At 44.7% G+C, this 24481-nt stretch overlaps 1 protein-coding gene across 3 annotated transcripts in view; it reads right to left on the bottom strand.

Annotated features, from left to right (window-relative positions):
• The window catches only part of ARHGAP10 (Rho GTPase activating protein 10), a 1108509-nt gene that overhangs the window by 458753 nt on the left and 625275 nt on the right, over positions 1-24481 (bottom strand). For all 3 annotated transcript variants that reach the window (XM_086962271.1, XM_086962272.1, XM_086962274.1), the window contains exon 14: positions 21638-21712. In XM_086962271.1, the coding sequence (XP_086818397.1) occupies positions 21638-21712 (75 nt within the window). The remainder of the gene's footprint in view (positions 1-21637; positions 21713-24481) is intronic.

Here is a 24481-nt window from a genome sequence, read left to right as displayed (position 1 = left end):
CTGGCTGGACCAAGGGCTGTTTGAGGGCTAAATAACGCATAACTCCAGTATTTTAGAGACTTCCTCCTTAATGCTGGCTCTCACCTTGTCAGTCAGCCTCTTTAATGACATTCTGTCCCCAGTATCAATATCATGAGTGGATCCTATAGTGAATTCTGGAGTGAGGGAGAAGAGAAAGGCAAACTGCCCTTGCAACTAACGGCAGTCTCTCTCCTGTTCTAGGGTCAGTATAGGGGAGAGACCAACACCCTACACTGACCCAACCTGCTCCTTGGAAGAAAGGAGTCAGAGAGAGTATCACTGTTCTCTTCCACTTCATCATCCATGCCTAGTAGCATGGTTACCTCAGACCTTTCGAAGTGTGGTTCGAAGTGACTGACTTGCAAAACCCTTGTATTGCATTGTATTTGAGCTAGTAAAGCACACTGCTACCCGTAGGTTTCCTGGCACTGTATAACGCTGGGGAACCCGTACTGGCTTTCCCTGTGAGATGGTCCCTATTGGGCACCCCCAAGGTGAAGCCAGGCATCCCCGGCGTTGATGGGGCCGTTTGTGGAGATTAAGCAAGCTATTGCCCAGAGTTGCTGAGTGGGACCCATGGTTAGAGTGGCACCGAAGGCGAGATTTATCGAGCCCGCTGACATTGGCCCAACACTCTGCTGCGTCGGGAATTGAACCCTGGTCCCGGACCGACCTCTGCTTCTGCCTTAAAGGGTTCCTTGGAGGTCACCTACCTGGTCGGGAGCCACCGGGTAGGTGACCTCACTCTTGCTCTTTTTCACCTCATAGGGCCCAGAACAGCAGACCTGAGCTCGAAAGGATCAATCACCGACACTTTTTAGCCACTTTGAAACTCACCAGATCAACGCTCCTGGTAGTTACTGTTTACACAACTCCTTAAACCTACTATTGCCTCTAAAGCACACCCAGAGAATAACTTTAATTGTCCCTGAAGAGCTTCAGAAATACATTAGTTTGGGAAAAAGTGCAGGACAGGCTAAATGTAAATCACTTGCAGGGAAAGAATCCAGGTAAGGCAAAAAGATCCATGGTAATTGAGGGCAAAAATAGGAAAAAATGCTTCTGCTTCTCTTAATGTTACACCGTTGTTGAATTCCTGTTTCAAGGCCATGGCCTTATCTTCTACTTAGAATTTAGAGAGGGCCCTCCCTACCATGAGCTTCGGAGAACAGGCAAAGACCCCTTCTGCTGCGAGCTCACCTTTCGCCAGAAATATGGATGAAGGCAGCACATTGGTAAACAGAAAGGCCCTCTGTGGCAGTTATTAATCAAACCAATGCCCAGATAATTACAAGCACTAGATTTGAGATTCTCAGATCCCTTTTAGGAGGGTGAGAGTGCAAGTAAGCTTAGCTCTTGATGTGTGCAACAGTTTTGGGTAATGTTCTAACAAAAAAAATTAATGTGAGGGCAGGAGGACTAGAAGGGCTTGTGCAGACAGACGGATCATTTGCATTGATTCTGCTGTGCCTTAAAGCTGAAATGCAAAAGAGGTTAACTGTTTCTGAATCCAATGAGTAGGGAATCCAAGCTTACTGCCACGCCCCAGGGTAAAAAGTTGGATGAGGCTACTGAACGCACCAAAGTATTGGAAGACCCAATTATTCAGGTAAATCAGGATAACTAGGAAACCCCTTTTGATATCACCGGGATGGCAAAGCAAAATTAAATCCTGAAAAAGGATATAGAAAGACTCGAGAACCACTCTAGGAGAAAAAACTCAGAATTTTGAGTCTTCTAGAAGCAGCTAAAAAGGTGGATTTGAAGAGTTTTATAATATTGTTACTTCAAGAAATTGTCCTTAAAGATCGGCTCAATGTAAATCTTGAGACTGAGATACAGAGAGCCCACAAAGACCCCGTCAAGAGGAATCCTCAACCGCCAGAAGCCTAGGAAGATCCTGATAATTTTTTGTCGTACACAGTAAAATAACTTCTCTTCAGTCTAGCATTAAAAAATATTGTCTATTCCTCTAATGGGTTCACTTTTATTATAAGGTCAGACATCTGTAAGAGCACGGAACATGGATAAACTCCATAAATTGGGAGCTAAAGCACAACTAAGATTTCCGGCTATTCTCCACATAATGTAGAAGAATCAGATGTACAAATATAGAAAAGTGGAACATATTGACCCCATAACGGAGTCAAAAAAGACATAATAGTGAGAGTCAGCCTTCAGAATTATGGCCAATAACTGATGGGGGAGGGAACGAGCACTCCTAATCAGTTGATATTTCCCTCTGGTTAGGATTTATTTGTGTAATGTCTGTTAACACTGGGAGTACTCCCAGGGGTGGGCAATGGATGAGGAGCATTTGGAGGGGGAGTGAGGGAACTGGGAGTCCTCATGGTCACCTTCTTAATCTACATGTAATTAGCTTATACAAACAGTTCCAACAGTTCCCTCTTAGGCAAGATCTGGGCCGACATGGGGGTGTGTAATTAAGCAAGCTCTTAACTTAGAATGTAAATACTCTTCGGTCTAAGGGGAGGCAGAGATGCATTTTTCAGTATTTGGAGGAAAGTGAGGCTCAAATCTCAATTTTGCAAGAGACTCACCTGATGGGAATTGAGAGTAGGACCTTATTTTAAAAAGTGGGTAGTTTAGTGTGCCTTCTCAGATCAGGAAGGGTACTCTAAGGGATTCTCTATTATTTTAAGGAGCGGTGTGAGGGTGGAATTACTAGATTTCAAGACTGACTCCTCTGGAAGGTGGGAAATTTGGAGAATTAAATGTTTTAATTATAGTTTTGTTTGAGTGGATTTTTATGGCCCTGTCACAGATGATCCATTTTACCGCTTAACCTTTGAGTGGAAACTATTGGAATCTTCACTTCCAATAATTATAGGGGACAATTTCAATACCTTTATGGATATTAACTTGGATAGATCCACTAAGAGGGGATGTATTGATATGCCTGAGGTGAGTCAAGCTTTAAAAATATGTTGTAAAATCTGTGTCTCACCGATGTTTGGCGTCAGCAGATGGGTCAGCAGAGGGGATATACATTTTACAGTAAGAAATACGGCCATTATTCCAGACTGGATTATGTGGATAACAACATTATGGGGAAGGTTAGAGGGGTCAAGCGTATGCAGGGGCATATTTCTGAACATTCAACTGTCACTGTGGCGTTCGAGTTACTACCTGAAAGAGAAAATCCAAAATGGACTATAAACCTGTTGAACGGTAAAAAATGTATTCAGTTAAGCTAGCCTCTACTCCTCTTCCATTTTGTCTACCAGCCTCCGTTTTTGTGTTTCTGCGGGGACTTTCATGAAGTCAGAAGTTATGTGTTCACTAAAAGCTGGTTGTGCTGATAATATTTACGTGCCAGAATAGAGGCCCTGCCCTGCCAAAAGGCCCAGAGCACGCAGATGTTCCTATCTACAAGCCCACCAATACCTGTACTCACCCATGCCTATCTACAAAGATGACGTGGGTAGGAGTTTATCAGGATTCAACAGTTCAGCATGTAAGCATTATACAAAGGGGTTGTGTAAGGGGTTCTTTAAGCATTATGTAACAATGACGAAGTGGTTTCAATGTGTTTCACGAGGCACGAAAAGTATAAATGTCATATGTGAACTTGTACTTGTTAGCTCCCTCCCTCCGGCACTTGCAATGTCTGAGGGATGAGACTCATCTCATGAGATATAATAAACCTGTGTTTTGTTCCTCTCTAGTGTTGATCCTCATTTATTGAACCCATAGACTAAAGGGTGTCCTTGCACCAGTGAGACTGATAGGAATCTCAATTCTACAAATCGGGCCCTATTGCAAGATGAAGAAATAGGTCAGGTTTTGGACAAGGAGAGCTGAGGTTTTTATTGTGATAACATTTGGTCAGCCCCTTTAGCTACTTCTTAGGTTACCTACAAGGCCTTCAACTGGGGAATACTATGTAATTAAGCATCTGTTGAGAACAGGAGAACTAGAGAAGAGCTACGCTCTATTGAGTCAAAGAATGAGGACTCTCAAGATCACCTTAATCAATCAATCAATCAAGCAGGATATATAAAGTGCAACTAATCACCGGTGAGGGTATCCAGGCGCGGAGGGCCTTGCTGCTTCAGGTAGGTTCGGTTGAACAGTCAGGTCTTGAGTGCCTTCTGTAATTCTAGGAGGGAGGTGGTGGTCCAGGGGGAGGTCATTCCAGAATTTAGTCGTGAGGTAGGAGAAGGAGTATCCTCCACTGTTGCTTTGGTGGACCCCGGTGTGTGCGAGAGGGAGGAGGAGCCCAGGTGTCTGGAGGGCTGGTGGAAGTTTAGGCGGTGGTTGATATTGGCTGGTCCTTGGTTGTGCAGGGCTTTGTGGGTGTGAATTAGCATCTTGAATTGACATCTCTTCTGTATGGGGAAATCTGTGGAGTTTCTTGATGTGAGGGGTTATGTGGGTCTGTTTGGGGAGGTAAAGGATGAGTCTGGCTGTGGAGTTGTGTATGGTTTTCAGTCTCTTCAGGAGTTGAGCAGTGATTCCCATGTAGAGTGCGTCGCCATAGGCCAGGCGGCTGGTGACTAGGACTTGAGTGAATGTACATCTAGTGTTGATCGAGAGCCATTTGAAGATTTTCTAGAGCATGCGAAGAGCGAGGAAGCAGACAGATGAAACTTCATTTATCTGTTTTTTTCTTGGTGAATTTACTGGCAAGGATAATGCAGAGGTTACGAGCATGGTCTGTCGGCCAGGGTCCTAGTTTTGAGGGCTACCATGAGTCGTTCGATAGAGAGGAGTTGGTGCAGAGGATCAGCACTACTGTTTTGTCCAGGTTGAGCTTCTGGCAGTTGTTTTTCATCAAGTCAGCAACGCTAGTCATACACGCGTGGAAGTTGGCTCTCGTGGTTGATGGGTCGTCTAACAGCGAGAGAATGAGCCGGATGTTGTCCCTGGGCTCTGACTATGTTGGTCAACGGGGCCATGTAGGTGTTGAACAGAGTGGGGCTGAGGGACAAGCCTGGAGGAACCCGCAGATGATGTTCTTGGGTTCCAAGTTGAACGGTGGTGGCAACATTTCTGGGTTCTTTCGGTGAGGAAGGAGGCGATCTATTTGAGGGTGTCTCCTTAGATTCTGATGAGATATAGTCTTTTGATCAGGGTGTAGTGGTATATAGTATTGAATGCTGCCAAGAGGTTGAGGAGGATCAGGGCCACTGTTTCTCCCAAGTCGAGGAAGGTCCTGATGTCGTCAGTGACATCAATCAAGGCGGTTTCGGTGCTGTGAATGGTGTGGAATCTGGATTGGGAGGTGTCCATAAGATGGTTGCACTCCAGGTGCTCTGTGAGTTAGCGGTTGATGGCTTTTTCAAGGACTTTGGCGGGGAAGGGGAACAAAGAGATAGACTGAAGTTTTGTAGTTCACTGGGGTCGGCTGTCGGTTTCTTGAGAATGTGTTTGACTACTATGTGTTTCCATTCTTTGGGGAAGGTGCTCATGATGATAGAGTCTTTGAAGAGGGTTGTGAGCTTGCTGCTCATCTTCTTGCTCCTGAGGTTAAAAATGTGATGAGGAAGGGAGTCTGTGAGGGGCTCCTGAGTGGACGGAATACATGATAGCTATAGTGTACGGAGTGGTAAGCTGGTCCCAGCAGGAGAGGCGGTGTTCGGAGCTTGCTTCTGAGGGAACGACGTGGCTGAAGAGGTCAGAGGGGAGTGGGCTGGGGTTCTAATGTTCTTGTAGATGGTAGAGAGCTTGTTGTGGAAGAAGTCTGCCTGGTTGTCGCCAAGTTCCTGGGAAGGGATGATGAGGTTTCCATGGCTGAGGGGTTCGAGAACGCTCTGATGAAGTTGAAGAGTTCTTTGCTGTAGTTGGAGCTGGCTTGGATATGGTCTGCCAGGGCGTTCTTTTTCACTTCCTTCAGGAGCTGGTGGCAGCAGTTGAGGGCTGTCTTGAATGTGGTAATGGCTGCGGTTTCCTCGCTGTTGCGCTTTTTTTTCTAGTTGCTTGCAGTTGCTTTTCGCAGTTCTCAGCTCCATAGTGTACCATCTGGCTTGTTTGGTGGATCTCTTGCGTTGGCTGGGTTTGATGGGACCAACTGTCGGCGCAGTCGGTGATCTAGGCTATGAAATCCTTGACAGCCTGCTCCAGGTTGGGTGCGTGTCAGGGTGGGAAATGTTGAGGGTTTAGGTCCACTTGCTCTCTGAAACTTTTCTCCAGGAGCGTTGGAAGACACTCGGTGGCTCCGGAGCAGTGCCGGGGTGTCTGGTGATGGCGATGCAGACAACAGCGTGGTCTGTCCAGGTGAGTTTTCTGACATGGCTGCATTTGACTCAGTAGCTGGCCGTGAATATGGGGTAGAGCGTTTGACTTGTGTTGTGTGTGGGGCTGATAAATAGCTGGGTGAGGCAGATGTTGTTGGTTCTTTCAAGGAGGTTGACGGTGTTGGTGTTGATGAGATTGTCTAGGTAGAAACTGAGGTCTCCGAGGAACATGTAGTCCTTGGAGTTTATGGCAAGCTGGGCGATAAAGTCGGGAATGGCATTCCAGAACGTGGGACGTGGTCCTGGAGATCTGTAAGCGAGGGTGCCCCTGATGATGGATTTGCCATCTGATTAGAGTTTAAAGTTGAGATGTTCCATAACCAGGGTGGGGTCGTAGATGTTTTTTCCTGTGAATGATGACCATCCTGCCTCCTTGTTGATACGGTCCAGGTGTGCTATTTTTAAGTGGCTGGTAGCACTGAGGCAATGTCGGAAGCGGATGCAGGGTGTGCCAGGTCTCGCATGCCAGTGATGCGGCCTGCTTTAAGTAGGTCCTGGGATGAGGGAGGCGGAAGAAACAGGTGGCAAAAGACAAGGGTGCAATAAGAAAAAGGCGAAAATGCAAGACAGCACGCAAAAATACAAGAAACAGGCACAATAAGGAAAAACAGGTACAGAGGAGCAGAAAGAGGCAGAGGCAATAGCAATAGGAAGAAGCAAAATGAAGCACAACAAGCAGAAAGGAGCAAAAAGGCAAGGAGAGCAGAAATAGGCACTGAAAGAGACGGTCCTCAGGCAGGGGTCACAAGCGGAAGACCTGCTGCTCGGAAGCAGCATGGCGGAGCGGCGTCAGGGGCCTGCTCGACCTTAGAAACACACAACACACATGTTGTTACTGATCGAGTCCTAAAGAGACTTGAAAAGTTACAGGTGAGATATAAAACAAGGCTGAATTAAAATGTCAAGAGAAGTGGCAGGTAATTGCTCAAGACATTTTGAACATGGGGTGAGGTGTAGGGCACTGTTGGCCTAGAAGGCAAAATCTGGCAGATCAATGAATACCATTGAAAATAATTGATAATAAGTAACCAGGGCACCATTTCTAATAAGGTAGGAACTTCTTCACAACTCTTTATACCGAAGATGCAAACCCGCATATACCAATAGAGCTCTATAAGCTGTTCAAAGACTTAAATACTATTAGGATCTTGTTTAACTCAATCTGCTTTGGGGATGCCCAGATCCCAGATACATGGAAAAAAGCCACCTTGGTATTAATCTTAAAACCTGCAAAAGACCTCAAGAATGCAGACTCGTATTGACCATCTCACTCTTAAACAGTGGCTATAAAATATTCACCAGAATCCTTGCTAGCAGATTAGCTAAACTAGTGACACAACTCATACATCCCGACCGTAAAAGCTTTGTCCCAAAAAGGCAGATACACGAGCTTACCCAACATTTAATAGGTTCAATAGATCTTGCATCCACTCACTCAGATCCTTTGGCAGTCATGACGGTCGATGCTGCTAAGGTTTTCGAGTCTGCTGGGCATATCTCTGGGAGGTTTTGACTGTTTAGTCCCAACTCCTAGGATAATTCAAAAACTGTATGGATCCTCTAAATTCTACTGAATGGGACTTTAACTAAGAAATTCAGCATTTATAGAGGCACTAGGCAGAGGGGTTGACTCTCTACACTTATTTTTGAGGTGACACACACACACACACACACACACACTCACACACTTGTCTCACAACATTTCAGGAGCAAGATAGCCCTGTACGCAGATTACCTCATAGTAGAGAGTGAACTATGTATACTTCCGGCCCGGCAGTATACATAGTTCACTCTCTCGATGAAATTCCAAAATCTAGGGTCTGATTTAGATTTCCCATACGAAATAATGGCATTTCAATTTTGACGGACAGGATACAAGTCACTGTTGTGATGGAGTAACCCGTCCGCCAAAATCTAAATCAGGTCCATAATTTGGGGAAGGTGGCTAAATGGAGAAATTTACCATTAACAATATATAGGCTTATCAACTTAGTCAAAATGTCAATCTTGCCAAAGCTGACATATCTTTTTAACAGTATCCCCTTTAATTCCCTAAAAAAATTATATCGAAATTCCAAGGGAAGATAACCTTTATTTGGGCCTCTAAGGCTGTTAGACTTTCTTGGAAAAGTTAAGGTGGAGTTAAGGGAAAGGAAGCTTAGCACAGCCTGATCTGAGGATATATTGTGATGCCTACCAGTCTGAGCTACAGGATGCTTTTGGCATGCCCTGATTCCTTGACCTTAGGTATGCTGTTGATTGCGATGACTAGCAACTAAGGAACAGCCGGTTTCCTCTACAAGTTTGGGGCCCCAAAATATTACAAAAAAGCCCAGCTAAAGGACTTAAGGGCAGCCCTCAAACTTTTGTGTAGAGTCAGGAAAATCTTGGGTTGAAATATTTCTTCGATTTTGCCCTTATCTGGGGTTCCCCAGGCACCCCGGAGGGAAATTAGATAGTCTATGTTCTCCTTTGCAAGATGCTAGCATTACACTTTGGGAGCAACTTCTGACAGCTCAAGTGTTGCTACCATGAGAGGCACTAGTTGCAATGAGTGAGGGGACCCTCTCCATATTCAAATATCTTCAACTGGCCTCTAGGTACGTGGCTCAAAGGCAGAATGTCAGAGGATCTTGGGCCTTTGAGATGAGAATGCAGAATACAGAGCTCATAAAAGAGGTGCCCATCTGGTACTGGGAGTTCCTTGATGCTGAGAAGGAAAGGTTGAAGGCCGTGTATCAGATTTGGGAGGGATCGATGCCGGAGATGGATTTACAGTACTTATTTCAAGTATCTTTGAAACTTCTATATAGTTGTAACGGGGCGCCACATTGGCGCCCACAGTACTGAACTCAATGTAGACAAAGACTGGTGGTCAGCTGTTCCCTTTTCGCCCCTTTCTATTTCCGACAAACAGCTGAACTCTCCCTGGCCGGAGGAGTGGAATTGCGCTGACTCAGAGGACGGGTGGGCAGACGAAGGCAAGAAGGAACACGGCCCCTTTAACTCCACCATCGAGGGAGACGAGACTCCGTCTGCCTGGGACGTCACAGAGCTAAAAGGAGGTGGGACCCGGAAGACTGCGGTCGGGGTTTCCAGAGGAGAAGGCGGCGTGAGAACCTGGAGAACGCGAGCGGAACCGGAGTGCGGAGAGGAAGAATCCCTGACGAGCCCAGCTGTGGACTGCAAGCCAGGAGGCCAACGATCCGGCGATTCGCCCCACCACGCTCCCGCGGGAGGAGCGTGGCTCACAAAGGTAGGGGGCAAAGTGGCAGGCTGGGTTACTCGTAACAACCATCCAAACGAGTGAACACCTAGTGTAAATTAGTGTATATTCCCCTTAACCCTTTACCCTCACGAGCACTATAGACACAACATCGCCCGTTTGTAAATACACTTACTCACTTGGTGTCCCTCACTTCCCCGGCCCCAAACGTCCAACGAGGAACATCAGAGTGACTCCCTTCTTCTCCTTTCTTTTGCACGCCCGACCTGAGTTGAGGACCTCGGCCCTGACGACCACTGCTGAACTTCCGGTCTGGAGAGCTCTCACCCACTGCGTGGTAGAAGCACCCTGGAACTACCAGCCTTCCCCAAGGGCGTAAGGACGGAGCCGGATGAGTTTGCTCGATTAAGACTGACCAGTAGAAGACGAAAAGCTTATCTAAAAATTAAGCTTTCTTTAAAATCTCTACTCCAGGTGTCAGACTCGCTCCCTTCCACCTCTCCTGTAACCGAACCCGTACAATAGTACTGTTAAATCTGCCACATTAACGGGAAACCATTTCTACATGCTTCACAGGATTTATTAGGCCGCCTAGAAGATCGTGAGGTTTGCAAAAATCAGGTCCCCTGTTGTAAAAAGTGTGGCTGTCTCAAGGCCAATGACGAGCATATGTTTGTATCCTGCCCCTCTCTGTCTTTTGGGATACTGTGAGTACTATTATATCAGAAGTGCTGTCTGTTATAATACAGATAAGCCCCACTCTTATCTTATTTGGCTCGGATATGCCATCACAAAATGTCCTTTACCACTTCCAGAAGAGTCTGTTATTTTACTCAATGCTTCTCACCAGAATGTAGATCTGCAAGAACTGGCTAAAAGCTACACTCTCCTACGTCCTTTTTAAATGTTGTAGAATGCACGTGTAGACTGGATGGTGATGGTTCTTCTAGTAGAAGGAAGGATGCCATATGGGCCCGTTCCTTAAGCTGGGAAACATGTCAAATCCTCAAAAGGTAAATACATTCCTATGATTACACCACAGTGGCCAAAGTGGCCCGGGTCGCATCACACGCCACATCAAGACTTGGCAAATTCAACACATAAGGATTGTGCTCGCTCCCAGCTCCCCCCACCTTGTTTCCTGTTAGACTTTGCCTGGTGATATGAGGACATAAAAAAGGACTGCTGGGAATGCGTTTTGGTTGTCTCTGAAGGTCTGCCTGTACTTCTCAGAGGTAAGGCCATACTTTCTGACTAGGCTTTCCTTTATAGGGGGATACCCCATCCTGTTCTCATCTACCACCTGTAAGGCGTCCCTCCTCTCACTAAGGATGTGCTTCCAGAGGCTAGCCCTCCAGTCCTCCTAAGGGATACTCTGCATCTACATAGCCACCTCATAAGCTTCAAACCAAATGCCGGTGTCACCCACAACACATTCAGACAACAGACCTGTGGGAATATGGACCCTCTTGTCTCAAGAGGACAATGCAGGCATACTGCCACCAAGATGGCTGGTCTCTGCTTGCCTAATCCTTAAGTCCAGCTCTCTGGGGCTCCTCTCGTGAGCCACTTTGTCTTTCATCTGCCTTCATGGCCAGTTTCATTTCATGCATGGCCAGTTTCTTTTCTTCCATGTATAGCTGGGCCATCTGCAGCCCAAACTCCCTTTCAGCTTTTGTGTCAACCAGCTCCTCCTGGGACAGACCTTGAGAAGACACGCTGCTCTCAGCTCCGACGGAGTTCTAGCGTGGGTTTCAAGTCATCCTCCTCAGGTGACAGCTGCATGGCAGGGCTGGCATCCAAGTCCCCACATCACCCTCTCCCTCCGAGCCCTCTACGGTGACCAGCAACTAATGGTCCTCAAACCCTGCTCTCAGAGCCTTTTTGAGCCCTTCCTAATTGGTGTTCCTTTTGGAGGGCTGTCCCCCCTCCATGCAAATCTCCTTCAGCTCCACCGCAGTGTAGCTCTCCAGATTGAGGAGTTGAAATTCCATCTTTGCAGGTGAAGCCACAGCCACCAACAGTCAGGTAGAATAGAATGGATTTGGAAAGAATAAACGGCCTTTCAGGGAGAATTTAAAACTTAAATTGGCCTCAGGTATCGAATGGTAGTGTACACAAAATCAATGTGTGGCACTGCACGAACACAAGTCCTAATCCTCACCCCTGATCACCAATGTGCGTAATTGTATTGCTGGTTGAATGGGGTTTGTGACTTGGACAAGGAGCAACCATAATCCTTGTCAGGGTGAGGCAAAACCCAACCCTAAATCAACCTGTGTTCAAACCTCTGGTAGCTTGGCAGAGAGCAGTCAGGCTTAATCTCGAGGGGCAATGCATAACGTATTTGTGCAGCACTTCAAGCAGTAATAAAGTTAACATACCAACCAAAAACGAACCCACGCCAAGTTAGAAAAGTAGAGTGAATTTTAATACATTAAACAAAATCAAAACGACAAAAATCAGTAGAACCGGAGATAAGTAATTTTAGATATTTCAGCGAAAATAAAGCCAAGAAGCACTATCTGTGGATATCTAGTCGTGTCAGAAAGGGACAAAGTAACAAGTTCAGACCAACTGAAATGAAGCGCAGGCTGGATTCAGGGTATCTCAAATCCTAGTTTGCGGAGCGTTGCAAGGTTCTGTGCCGAGGATGCATTGCGCAGCCAAAGCGGTGCATCGGTTCAGAGGAACTGCAAGGCTGCGATGAGGAATCTGTAGTCGAGGCTGACATCAACAAGGGATGCGAGGGCCTGCGCTGAGAATGCGTCATGCAGCAGAGAGTCTGATGAGGCAATGGGTGAGTCTTTCCCACAGTACCGATCCACACAGCAGCGGTGATGTTTTGGTTCTGCTCAGGGTTGGGCTGCGCAGCAGAGGATATGCGTCTATTCTGCTTCATCCAGAGAGGCTGGCAGAGCCCTGTTGGCCCACTTCCAAGGGTTCAGGACAGGTTTGGCACCACTTGGCAGGGTAGACTCGTAGATGGTAGAGTCCAAGTGCTGGTTCGATGTTGTGTGAGCCTTCTACCCCTGAGAGCCTACTCATGGGTCACTTTGGGGTCCTGCAGGTCCAGTACTTCTCAACCAGGCAGGAGGGCAGCAGTCCTTCAGAGCAGCAGTCCAGCAGAGTGGTAGTCCTTTCAGCAGCACAGCAGATTTTCTTCCTGGCAGAGTATCCACAGGTCCAGAAGTGTAGTGAAGAGTTAGTATCCGAGGTCTAATATTTACGCCCAGTTGTGTCTTTGAAGAAGGGGGAAGCTTCTAGAGGCAGGCCTTTGTTGAAGTTCCTCGTTCCAGACTAACTACAGGGGGGGCGTGCAGCCTTTTGTGAGGAGGCAGGACACAACCTCTTCAAGTGTAAGTGGGTCTGGGCCCAGCTCTTGCCTCCCATTCTGCCAGAGATGACTTATCCAGGCACAGTTAAGGTCCCTATTGTTTGTGGCTGTCTAGGAGGAAAACACAAAGTACACTGTTGACTACACCCAGTCATGTAACCCAGAGGCAGGATGCAGGCTCCAAATGGCTAAGGCAGGAAAATGCGAACTTTCAAAAGGTGGCATTTTCAAACTTGGAATTTAAAATCCAACTTCACCATAAGTTAAGATTTTTCACTACAATTTCTAAAGACTCCAAACATGAACTACTTACCTGCTCCCATTTGGAAATTACAGCTTATTAAATGTAATAAGGTAACTCCAATGCCTTTCTACTATGGGAGGGAAAGACTTTGCAGTACCAGGGCATGTAAAACTTAAAAGTACATGTCCACTTTTTTTTAATACACTGTATCCTGCCCTCTGAGTTGGCCAGGGTGTACCCCAGGGGTGACATATGTATTCAAAAGGAAGGTTTGGGCATGCAAAAGGCTGCTTTTGCCAGGTCAAAATGGCAGTTTGAAACTGCACAAACAGGCTGCAATAGCAGGCCTTAGACATCTTTAAAAGTGTTACTTAAATGTGGGTGGCACAATCAGTGCTGCAGGCCAACTAGCAACATTTACTTTAGAGGCCCTGGGCACAGATAGTGCCTCCTTATTAGGGACGTATTAGTGAATTAAATATGCTAATGAGATATAAGTCAATGTTATCATGTTTTAAGGAGAGAGCACAAGCACTTTAACACTGCCTAGCAGTTGTAAAGTATGCAGTGTCCTAAGGCCAGCAAAAACGAGGTGAGCAAAACAGGAGGTCTAAAGGCAAAAACGTTATGGGGGAACCACGCCAAGGCTACCAGGTCTAACATTGTATGTCTGTGCAAACCTACTGGCCATTTCAATAAAAAACGAGCTGTCTGTAAATGACAGTGTACTACCAAACAATGCTTTAGTTACATAAAAAAAACATCTGCCTCATGTCCATTAAAGCTAGGTGGGTCACAAAGGTTTGCTGTTCTAGAAATTGGGCCGTGGTTCTAAAAAGTTTGGGAAGCACTGGTCTAATCTTTATCACTGAATATATGGTGCCATCTTTTAACAAAGCAAATAGGTCTGTTTTTTTTAAATAATGCATAAGACAGTGTTGTTTGAGGCTCATATGAGGCTATTGTGTTTTTAGAGGTTAGGGCAAACCATTAAAGTTTCCTCTGGCATAGGGTGTTTAGTCTGCATTCTAGGTTGGTGTGCACCCCCTACAGTTTGTGAGGCCGTTTGAGAGTGTTCTCACTTGTATTTTCTCCTGCCAGTGTGTATGTGCTCATAATTGTATGTGGAGGATTTCGTTTTCAGTTTATTAAAGTGATTTTCCTTTTAAAAGAAAAGGCATTGACATTATATTGATAAGTACTAACATATTCTTGTCTGTAATACTGAAGCTAAACTACCATATTAGTCACAGGGAGGAGAACACAAACGAAGAAGTATATATGAAGCACAACTTCCACCAAAGAAATGTAAATAACAAAAAAGACAAAATGAATTCATAATACATCAAAGATTCTCTATTACTTTAGGCAAATGCCAGCAAACTTTACCACGTTGCTGCTCATGATAACGGCAACGCATCTCTCAACATAAATCGAGACTGAGACATAAAGTTGAAAACGCACCATTGGTGCAACATTGGACACAAATGCAGCATAAGATCAGTGATCTCAGATGGACGGTGATATCACGTATTGAAAAGGATCTCCGTGGAGGTGACATGAACTTACAATTGTCCAAAAGAGAGGCCTACCTTATTGTCAAATTTGACACGACCACGTCCGGTCTTAATGAACTGAGCGAAATTTTTAAACTGTGAGAACACTCTCCTAACTGCAGAAATTCCACCTGTTGAGTCCGTCTCCAGGCAAACAGGAGCACCAAGGGTTTGTGCAACCAATTGTTATATTAAGATCACTATAGGAAACATGACAGGTTCAATGCAAGTAGTGATGCATGGGGCCCTGCCCCCCTATGCAAGCCTCCCCATGTCTTATTCTTGACGTATGAACTCGCATATGTAGCGATTACAAGGTTATTTTACCAAGTTGGGTGATAGATCTGTAGTGACACTGTTTAAGGAGTTAAGTTTCGCCTCCTCGTTGTTGGCTCTGCGTTGAACGCGCCGTTTGCGTGTCTCACTAAATGCCTTGCCTAAATCTTTGTATACATCCATCGCGTTGTATGCGTTGATAGCGTATTCCGCTACATGCCTTGCCGAATTCCTTGCATATTTCTATGTTTGGCCTTTCGTGACCTTTTAGTCTCCCACACGCATTGCTCTTGACTCCAGTCCGGGCTTTTGCACCAGCTTTCAAAGCGCGCCTTCTAACCCTATATATTTCAGAAAGCAGTAACTTCGGGTCTGCTACACACATGCGCTAGAGATTAGTGCCGACTGCAACGCCAGCGGACCGGCGGCTGCCGGAAGGCTAAACAAGTAAGTTAAAACCCCCCAACCGCTCCATCGCTTGCCGTTCCTTCCATCTGTCTTCTAAACTATCGCTTATTTTATTCCAGCGTGAACTTAAATCAAGTCCTCTCAGCGTGTTGGCACTAATTTGGTAAAGCGTCTGTGCACGAACTAGGCGGTAAGCGTTATTGCTTACATTTTTTCTTAGTTATATGGCAAACTAATGTGCCCGTACTTATGCCACCTCCTATTCTTCCAGGCATCGGCTAACTGAGTTTCGGACTATTTGCCTTATCGCACGCTTGTTAAACATAGCGGTAAGCACAATCACTTAGCGGCCACGTTGTATAATGGCTTGGTTGATTGATCTTTCACCAACCGACTCCGTTGTTTTTTCCTTTAGATTGTAGACTAACTGCATCGCCAAGGCATTATTAAATCGGCCAGCTGGATACTTCCAGACCAGCTTAGGTAACAGTGATTCACCAGTTGCTCCACATTAAATGCGCTAGACTATGCGCCTTAATAACCCTCGCTTTTTCTACTTTGTAGAACAACACTACAAACTATTAAAACCAGTTCGCCGCCTGGAGCCACAGCAACTACGTTCCACCGGTAAGCATGATTTTAAACGCTGACTCCGTTCACTAGATAACGAGTAAGAGCTGAGTCTAAAGGGCTTCATTCTCCTAACAGGTAGAAACCTTGTGCTTCGCTCCGTTTTATCCTGTGTTCCCATTGTGCTTCAGTTTTTAAGACGAAGGCCTACACAGTATATACACCAGGCAAGTAGGCTTTTAGATGTGTTTTTCAAAAAACTCCCTTTCTCTAAAACCCCAGCAGGCTTAATTACAACATATACCTTTGCATCTATAGATAAAAGACAATTGAAGTTCTCCCTCCCTCCCTCCCTCTCTGAGTCGGATTTTCTTCCACCGGTAAGATATGAGAGTTATGGGATTTCACTCTGTTCAAGCTTGCTGATGTGTGGTCTTTACCAAAAAAACTCTTCCCTGCAATTTTTTGTCCTTAATATGCCTTTCTTCTTTGTTTTATTCTTTTTTTTGCCATTTAGATACTACATAAGGCCCTGAAGAGAATCCCAGGAAAACCAGCGGGATTCGAAAAGCGTAGGCCCTTGCCACATGGTGTCTGCGAGAGCGACAAGAGCTTCCAGTTGTTCCCTCTTAGTCGCTAGTACAATACCAAGTTTTCCTAGCAAAAAAAGTTTTGTTTGTAGATCTATTTAGGATTGTACAGTAAAAAACTAACTGTTCTTTCATTTTTTGTGAAACTGTGTCCGCAGACTGTGGCCTGTTGTTTTGCTTACCTTGTAGTATATATCTTGCTTATCTTGTAGTATATAGCGTACATATTTTTAGATTGTAGTTTATGTCTCACACAGTCCCCGTCCCTGAGTGGTGTGAATGTGTTTTGAATGTCTGTGATATGCCTGGAATACTGTATGATTGATGAATAATAATCACTTCCTTGAGTTTCCTGTGTCCTTTTGTAAATATGTCCTCTTGTAAAAAATGAGAAAATATATAAGCCTTCTTTTTTCCAAATAATGCTAAAATAAAAAACTATTAAGTAGTTACTCCCGTCCTTGATTTTTTCAAGTTCTGTTTTGGTCATTTGTTGCACGAATATCATTAATATCAGCACTGGCACCTTCTTTTGTTCATTGCATGATAACATCTCGGCCACTTAAAGCGTACTGATTCTGACCATTTCTAAAGTTATATTTATTTAACAAAGATCTCAACATATTTTTGCAAGCGCAGCTGAGGAGTGGACATTTAAAAAATAAATAAATAAAACGTTCTTTGTGTTTCTTACACAGCCTACAATTAGTGGATAAAGAGGCCCCAGTGGGCCAGGTTGTTCTAATATTCCAAATAGGAAACAACAACATAAAGTAATCTTAAAAGAGCCGGCCTCATAAATTTCCTTGAGTAAATTGTACAAGGTAGAAGTGAGAAGGCTGCATAAGACTATTAAAGGTATTTTGCAGCCTTCAGACCACTAAACAATGCAAAAGCACTTACAATGATTGTTTAGCCACTTCATTAAAAAGTCTTAAGTTGAGGTAGTTTTAACCCATGCATTCTGAAGTCTCAGTATAGCAATTGAGTCCCTAATATAAGTTAACCATGGAGTAGCTACACTCCAATCATATTGTACTGAGTCCCACAAAATTGCTTCCAGGGAGCCAGCTGAGGAGGATTTCAGTCTAAACCTTGCTACTAAAAAGTATCTCATTACATTGAGATAGGGGGAAAGAAAATTGAACTCCAGTCTGAGATGTATGTTTGAACCGGATTGTGGATTTATTGGGTGGTGTTTGTGTTATGTTGCAGAGTTCTTACACGCTGTCCTCAGAGTCAAATGCTAAAAGGGGTACTTGGTTCTAAGTTTGGGAGACTGCAGAATGGGGGCCCCAGGACACCAGAAGGTACAGATAGTAGTTGTTACAATTGGGGCCAAGTAACTTCTGTTTCTCTCTGAGACAAATACAATGACAATATGTTAAAACAGCTGTACATCTATAATACAAACTACAAATGTGGTAAATCAGCCCGGCCCCTCTCTGAGAAACAGCCCTTCCAGTGTTACTCTTTAACCAAATACTTGGATATCAGTGCCTAAGTACTCTTTAAAAACGCACCTCATTCTCTCAGAATCTCCAGACATTTTCTTTGACATCAGAGACAGCAAGCACCATTCAGTAGTGCAGAGGCCTTCAAACTGGGTCCTTCACTGATCTTGGTGGGCTGGGGTTAATGGGGGGTGGGGGGGGGGGGAGAGACGAAATGGATGGAGGGTGCCAGAACATGGGCAAAAGGAGTATTTATTACGTCCCAAGGAAAAAGACAAACAACCTGATCAGAAGGACTGTTTTTAGTGCCAGCATGGCAGTGGGTCACTCTGTAATGGGCCATCAGTGATTTATTTTTTCACTCATATTCTGGCTAGGAATAGGTGTCAAAGTGAGGGGGAATGGAGGGTTCCAAATATTTTTTAAAGCCCCTCTGCCCATTTATGATAAAGGATCAGGTTCTGATTACTTCTAAACTTTTAGTGAGTTCAGGCCGCCACTCGCATATTATCACGCATGTATTTGATTGCATTATAAAAGGCATAACTGAGTATAACTGCAATGTTTGAATTGCTAAATATGCTCGGAGATGCAAGTTTTATCAAATAATTATAAGCAAATATCTTTGTCCTTGTGGGGGAGGCATTGAAACGTTTTTACATGGGATGGGGCAGCATTAAAAGGTTTAAAGACATCAACAATTGTTGCACATTTTATTATTGCCGGTTCTGTCTGTAGTTTATTTCCTTTGGAATGTCTCTTTTATTTATTTTATTGTATATTTTCTCTTTGCATTGATATCTTTAATTTGTATAAGTGAATTTTATGACTGTTAATAAAATATATCTGAACTGAAAAAAAAAAAAAGGTTTAAAGACCACTGGAGTATCAAAACATAAGTCATTGGTTATAAGCTCCTAGATAAAAACACATTTACCAGTCACACTTTTTTTAAAAAAACAGGGTAGTTGCCTGAGAAAAGACAGCCAAGTCTAGGAAACAGAAATCTGGTCCCCCAACGTGTATCAACGTGCTGCTCAAAGCATTCAAGGAAAGCTGCTTTCTGTAGATGCCAAATTGTAGAGAAGTGTGGCTCAATGGTTAGAGCGTTTTAAACCATGCTTTACTGTTCCATACTCTTATAGGCGTGCATCGCTGGATCCGCGCTCCGCCCACTTGCGCTTGCAAAATCAAACGAACACATGGGGGATCTTTTCTGATCCCACTCCAGCTGCACAGCCATCTCTGCTGCCAAATAAGTCCAATAAACCAATTGTATATATATATATTCTCCATTTTTTTCATTTTTAAACTCGATTAGCTTCCTCTTTCTCCATTTTTCATTGTTTTATTATACTGTATGAGTATAATAAATCGATGAAAAATGGAGAAAGAGGAAGCTAATCGAGTTTAAAAATGAAAAAAATGGAGAATATATATATATACAATTGGTTTATTGGACTTATTTGGCAGCAGAGATGGCTGTGCAGCTGGAGTGGGATCAGAAAAGATCCCCCATGTGTTCGTCAATGGTTAGAGCGGCAGACCCTGGTTCAGTAGTCTGGCCGGGACCAGGGTTCAATTCCCGCCTTGGCCGGTCTTGGGCCCAATTTCCTCAGACCTGATAATTCTCGCCTCGGTGCCTATTCTGATCATGAGCCCCACTCTGCACCTCTGGGCAATAGCTTGCTTAATCTCTACAACGACCCCAAAAACGCTGAGGATGCCTGACTTCACCTTGGGGGTGCCCAGGAGTGGGCTCCTCACAGGGAAAGGCCAGGAAGGGTACCTCGGCGGTATTCGTACAAGCGCCGAGATGCCTCCGGGTAGTCGTGCGCTATATAAGTGCGTAATTATCAAATTCGCATTTAAAACCAACCCAAAGTAGCCTCAATATGTTATGTTATAGGAGGTTTTATAAAGCGCGCAGCGACTCGAAAGAGTAGCCCGGCGCTGAGACAGAAGAAAGTTGCAGAGGCAGAGAAGGAAGAAAAGCATCGACCCTAAAAATAGAGCGCTCAGTCTGTTTGTATGTTATGTTATAGGAGGAAATAAAACAGCAGCTACTGCAAAATAACCTCCCCTAGAAGATAAAGCATGCACATACACGCGGTGGATAAATAGACACTGCTCTTCAACAAACCTAGTCAGTCAGGCACACACTACACACAGTTCTTACCCATTTGCTCTTAAATGAAAGTGCATTTTTCTATTCACATCGTTATACTTTGTACAGCCCTTAGAAACCAGCCAACACGGGAAGACGTCTATGTAAAAAAAGTAAATAAAAAACAAACATTGAGAGGTATGATGCATTCTTCTGTGTAGTTCTGCCAAATCCTGTGTTTTCTTTTAGTCAATTCAGGTAGGCGCTGTGCTCTAAACTGGCTCCAGTAGCCATGGTGCGGGCACTTGAGGAGAGCAGGCTCTGGGCTGACATCCTAGGTGGTGGGGCCGCAGGGAAATCAATTATTACAGCATCTTGCTGGATGGGGACAGGGTGACTCGAGGGGGACTTAAGGGTAAGAGTGAACTAATGTGACCTCACAGTACAAAATCTCCAAACTGAAGGCACAGATATGCCCTTTAAACCATTCCTATGACGACCTTTATGGTAATACAATTGTTGCTTGTCCATAAAATTCCCGTAATTTGTTGTTTACAGTTACTGTAGTTTAATTCCCCTCATGCAAAACTCATATGAAAAGTTGCACATTTTTGCACATCTTTAGTTCCCATGTATCGATTTTTATACTGACGAAACAACGGGTTCAATATGAGCTATGGAATTACTACACATATGTCAAGTCAACGGGGCCAAGACGAGCATCGCCACACCTGAAGTAACCGCGACAACAAACATGAAAGTGGCCCTGAACTTACAGCCTGTACATACAGTATGAGGCGAAACCTGCTTGTCAATCACACAATGTCTGGGATAATGAAATGCGCCCACATTCTGGTTTGCTTTTAGCCTGGCCCTGCCAAAGAACACTGTGTTATGAGCACAGATGGTGCATGCCTGGTTCTGGAGAGCGGCCTGGTGCAAACAGCAGACTCGCTCCTCGGAATACCAATGAATCCGAGAAAGGCAGGCGTCTGCTGTCAAGCGGCAGGTTTGTAAACTCGGTGCAAGAGAGAGAGTTAACACCCCGGGACTCCTGTCTAACCAAGTCAGGCCCTACCGGTCACTGCTGCGGGCTATGGAAGCAGAGCCTCCAGGAAGCCAAGCTTAGGTTCAGGAGATCATGTTGTGAGACATGCAGAGGAGTCGAAGGATGCAACTGTCAGAGGCGAGTAGATATTAATGCATTTGATTCATTTTCTATATTTCAGTTACTCCTTCAAAATGGATCCCTAGTTTCTTTTTTAATTGAAAGAAAATAAAACAACTCACATGCATTCCCTATTTTGCAACCTATCAACGCCAGAGAGCAATCTGAAGATGTCACCCATGAGAAGAAAAGTCACAGTTACACCAATTTATGAATTCAAACAGCATCGACCATGAAATCAAAGATATCACCTCTAACATCAAAAGTTCGAAACTTTGAGCAGGCAGACGCTTCTCGTTTTCATCAAGTTACCAGATAGTAAACTTAACCCTTTGGCTAGATCAACAAACAAAATATTTTTAAATAGGCATCAACCAAGGCAAAGTAAAGCTTGATCTGCTGTGATGAACAAACACATACCTATCAACAAACTGAGGAGCCTCTGGACCTTGGAGCTGACTCCCACCACTCTGTACAATCCCTGGTCGGTTATGCCTGGAAGAGAAAAAGAGAACTTTAAGCAGGCCTTCAAACCATCCAAAATATGCACAATCAACGTTTCTTCAATGATAAAAAGGTACAACTTTGTCGCAACTGATAAAATGTAAATGTAAATTGATACTTTATTAGCGCACTACTCACCCGCAAGGGTCTCAAGGCGCTTGTACGAATACCGCTGTGGAACCCATCCTGGCTTTCCCTGTGAGGTGTCCACTCCTGGGCACCTCCAATGTGGAGGCCAGGCATCCTTAGCGTTGAGATTAAGCAAGCTATTGCCCAGAGTTGCAGAGTGGGACTCCATGATTGGAATAGGCACAGAGGCGAGAATTATCAGGTCCGTGGAATTTTTGAGCCCAAGACCCGCCGAGTTGGGGAACTGAACCCTGGTCCCGGGCTAGACCTCTGCATCAGGGTCTGCCGCTCTAACCATTGAGCCACACTTCTCCATGAACAGTTTTCAAACATGAAACTCTGGATGGCTTTGAACCAACCTCTGTGCAATTGACTACTGAACCAGACGAGTCCAGCCCTCAAAACAACTGCAGGTGACAAGTATGAGCAGCACTGACCCAGAGCTAGTGGGATAGCATTGTCTAGGCATTAAATATGTAGGGCCTATGCGCATCATGCCTTCCTATTTCATATGGCGGTCTGGAACCACCACTATGGTGCATGCAACACACCGGATACTCCACATAGCAGAGGTCACAGAGTGGAGGGCAAGAAACGATACAAGGTTTGCAAAAAATACAATGAAAGCATTGCAGGGTTAAATACGCTTCAGAAAAGAAGAAAGGATGTGGTTCTTACAGTGGGAAGTGTGAGACCTGAAGACTTAATTAGAAATACATAAGTAAGATTAAAGGTAGTCCAGAGCAAAATAGAGAAGTGGTTGCAGGGTCTGCACCACAATTCTAATAAAAGAGATGGAAAGAGTTTAAAGTGGAAGGCCCACTGTTTTATCGTTTGAATCCAAAATATCTCCCCATCACTCAAGAACTTGCAACACACTCTTGAATGAATGAATGAATGAAATGAGTTTTGTCATGCGCAAACTTTGCCCAATGGGCGTCAAGGCGCCTAATTCAAATAATACAGCTCGCAAATCAAACCAGCATTCTCTCATTGGTAGGCTTTGGTAAAGTACCACGTCTTAAGGGCCTTTTTGAACAGATCAATTGAGGGAAGGGTTTTGACCTCAATTGGAAGAGAGTTCCAGAGCTTAGGAGCGGCGACAGGGAAAGCTCTCGCTCCCCATCTGGCTAGCCTTGTGCGGGGCACTACCAGTTGAAATAACCCAGCAGATCGAAGAGATCTGGTTGGGATATAGCGGGTAAGCAGAGACCCAAGTGCATCGTCGGTGCCAGCCGCAAGAGCTCTGTATGTAAGACATAGAATCTTAAAAAAGACTCTATGCTGAACAGGGAGCCAATGAAGATCTCTCCTAGCAGTCGTGGCTGAAGATGCCAAGGGAAGGGCCAGAACAAAACGTGCTGCAGCATTCTGCACGATTTGCAGTCGATGGATAAGGCCCTTGTTGGACTCCACATACAGGGACTTGCAATAATCGAGCCTGGAGCCAACAAGAGCGACTGCAATCTGCTTACGAGCCTGGAGAGAAAGATAGTTACGGATCCTATTTAGAATCCTGATAACACCCCAGCATGTGGCCACGGTCCTATTTACTTGGAGCGTCATAGAGAGTGAGGTGTCAAAGACCACGCCGAGATTTCTGGCTGATTGGGAGGGAGTGGGGCAGGTGCCAAGAGATGAAGGCCACCACTCGCTCGACCAAACATCTTGGTCTTTCCCAAAGACCAAGTCCTCAGTCTTGTCGCCGTTTAGCTTTAGGGAATTGATGACTCTTGGGTTAGAAGGATCGGAGTGAAGAGTGGTAGCATGCTGAAATTACCTACCTCACTGCAGTGGCGTAATGAAATTCGAGGCCCCCCCCACCCCCTGCAAAGTACATGGAGGGGACCCCCACACTTCGGACCCAGTCATGAGCTCTCAGGCCCACATGTGCACAGTGAAGTAGAGAAACCCCTGGAGTTCGCCACACCCCCCGCACCACACGGGTTGCGGGGGTTATTGTTACACCAGTGCTTCACTGCTAAGGCTTTCCCTGCCGAAGTGCTGAGCCCTTTTTTGAAGTTTGATGCACCTTGCATTTAAGCCTTCGTAACGTTTTCCACAAAAGAAATCCAGGCCAAATTTGCATCCTTTTTCCCTACAAGTAAGGGATTCTAAATGTACTATGGGATTGTACATTCCCCTGGAGAGAGCCAAAAAGCGTAGCCAACAAGTAGCAATTATTTTGAATTGACAAAAGTGGTGTGCAAGAAAGCATATTTTTTAAAATAAATAATGGCATTAAGAAATGGTTTGTTGTGATAAGATCACCATCTTTCCAGCTTTCACAGAGTTGTAAAAAAAATGATCCACGTTTTTTGCATTTTTCCAAGTGCAAGTCGATGTTTCCAATTTGTGTGGTTTCTACCTACATTGCTGAAAAGTAGATACAATTCCAAATTCAACATGGGGTCATTTGTGTACATTGCTCATCTTATCCCTAAAAAACGAATGGTTTAAGTCAAAGAATAATGAAAATATGTAGGAAAAGTAGAAATGAATCTCAACGTTTTCATCTGTAATTTTTTGTTCCAAAGGGCAATTTACAAAACTAGTATACAGTTACGTACTTTAGAACCTTATTTTGCTTGGATATATGGTATTTGCTGGTTATCCAAAAGCATTAGGGCC

Source organism: Lissotriton vulgaris, chromosome 3_1, assembly GCF_964263255.1.
Source record: "Lissotriton vulgaris chromosome 3_1, aLisVul1.2, whole genome shotgun sequence".
NCBI classification, from domain to species: domain Eukaryota; kingdom Metazoa; phylum Chordata; class Amphibia; order Caudata; family Salamandridae; genus Lissotriton; species Lissotriton vulgaris.
Note: the sequence above shows the minus strand (reverse complement) of the source record. Positions and strands in the feature narration are given on the sequence as shown.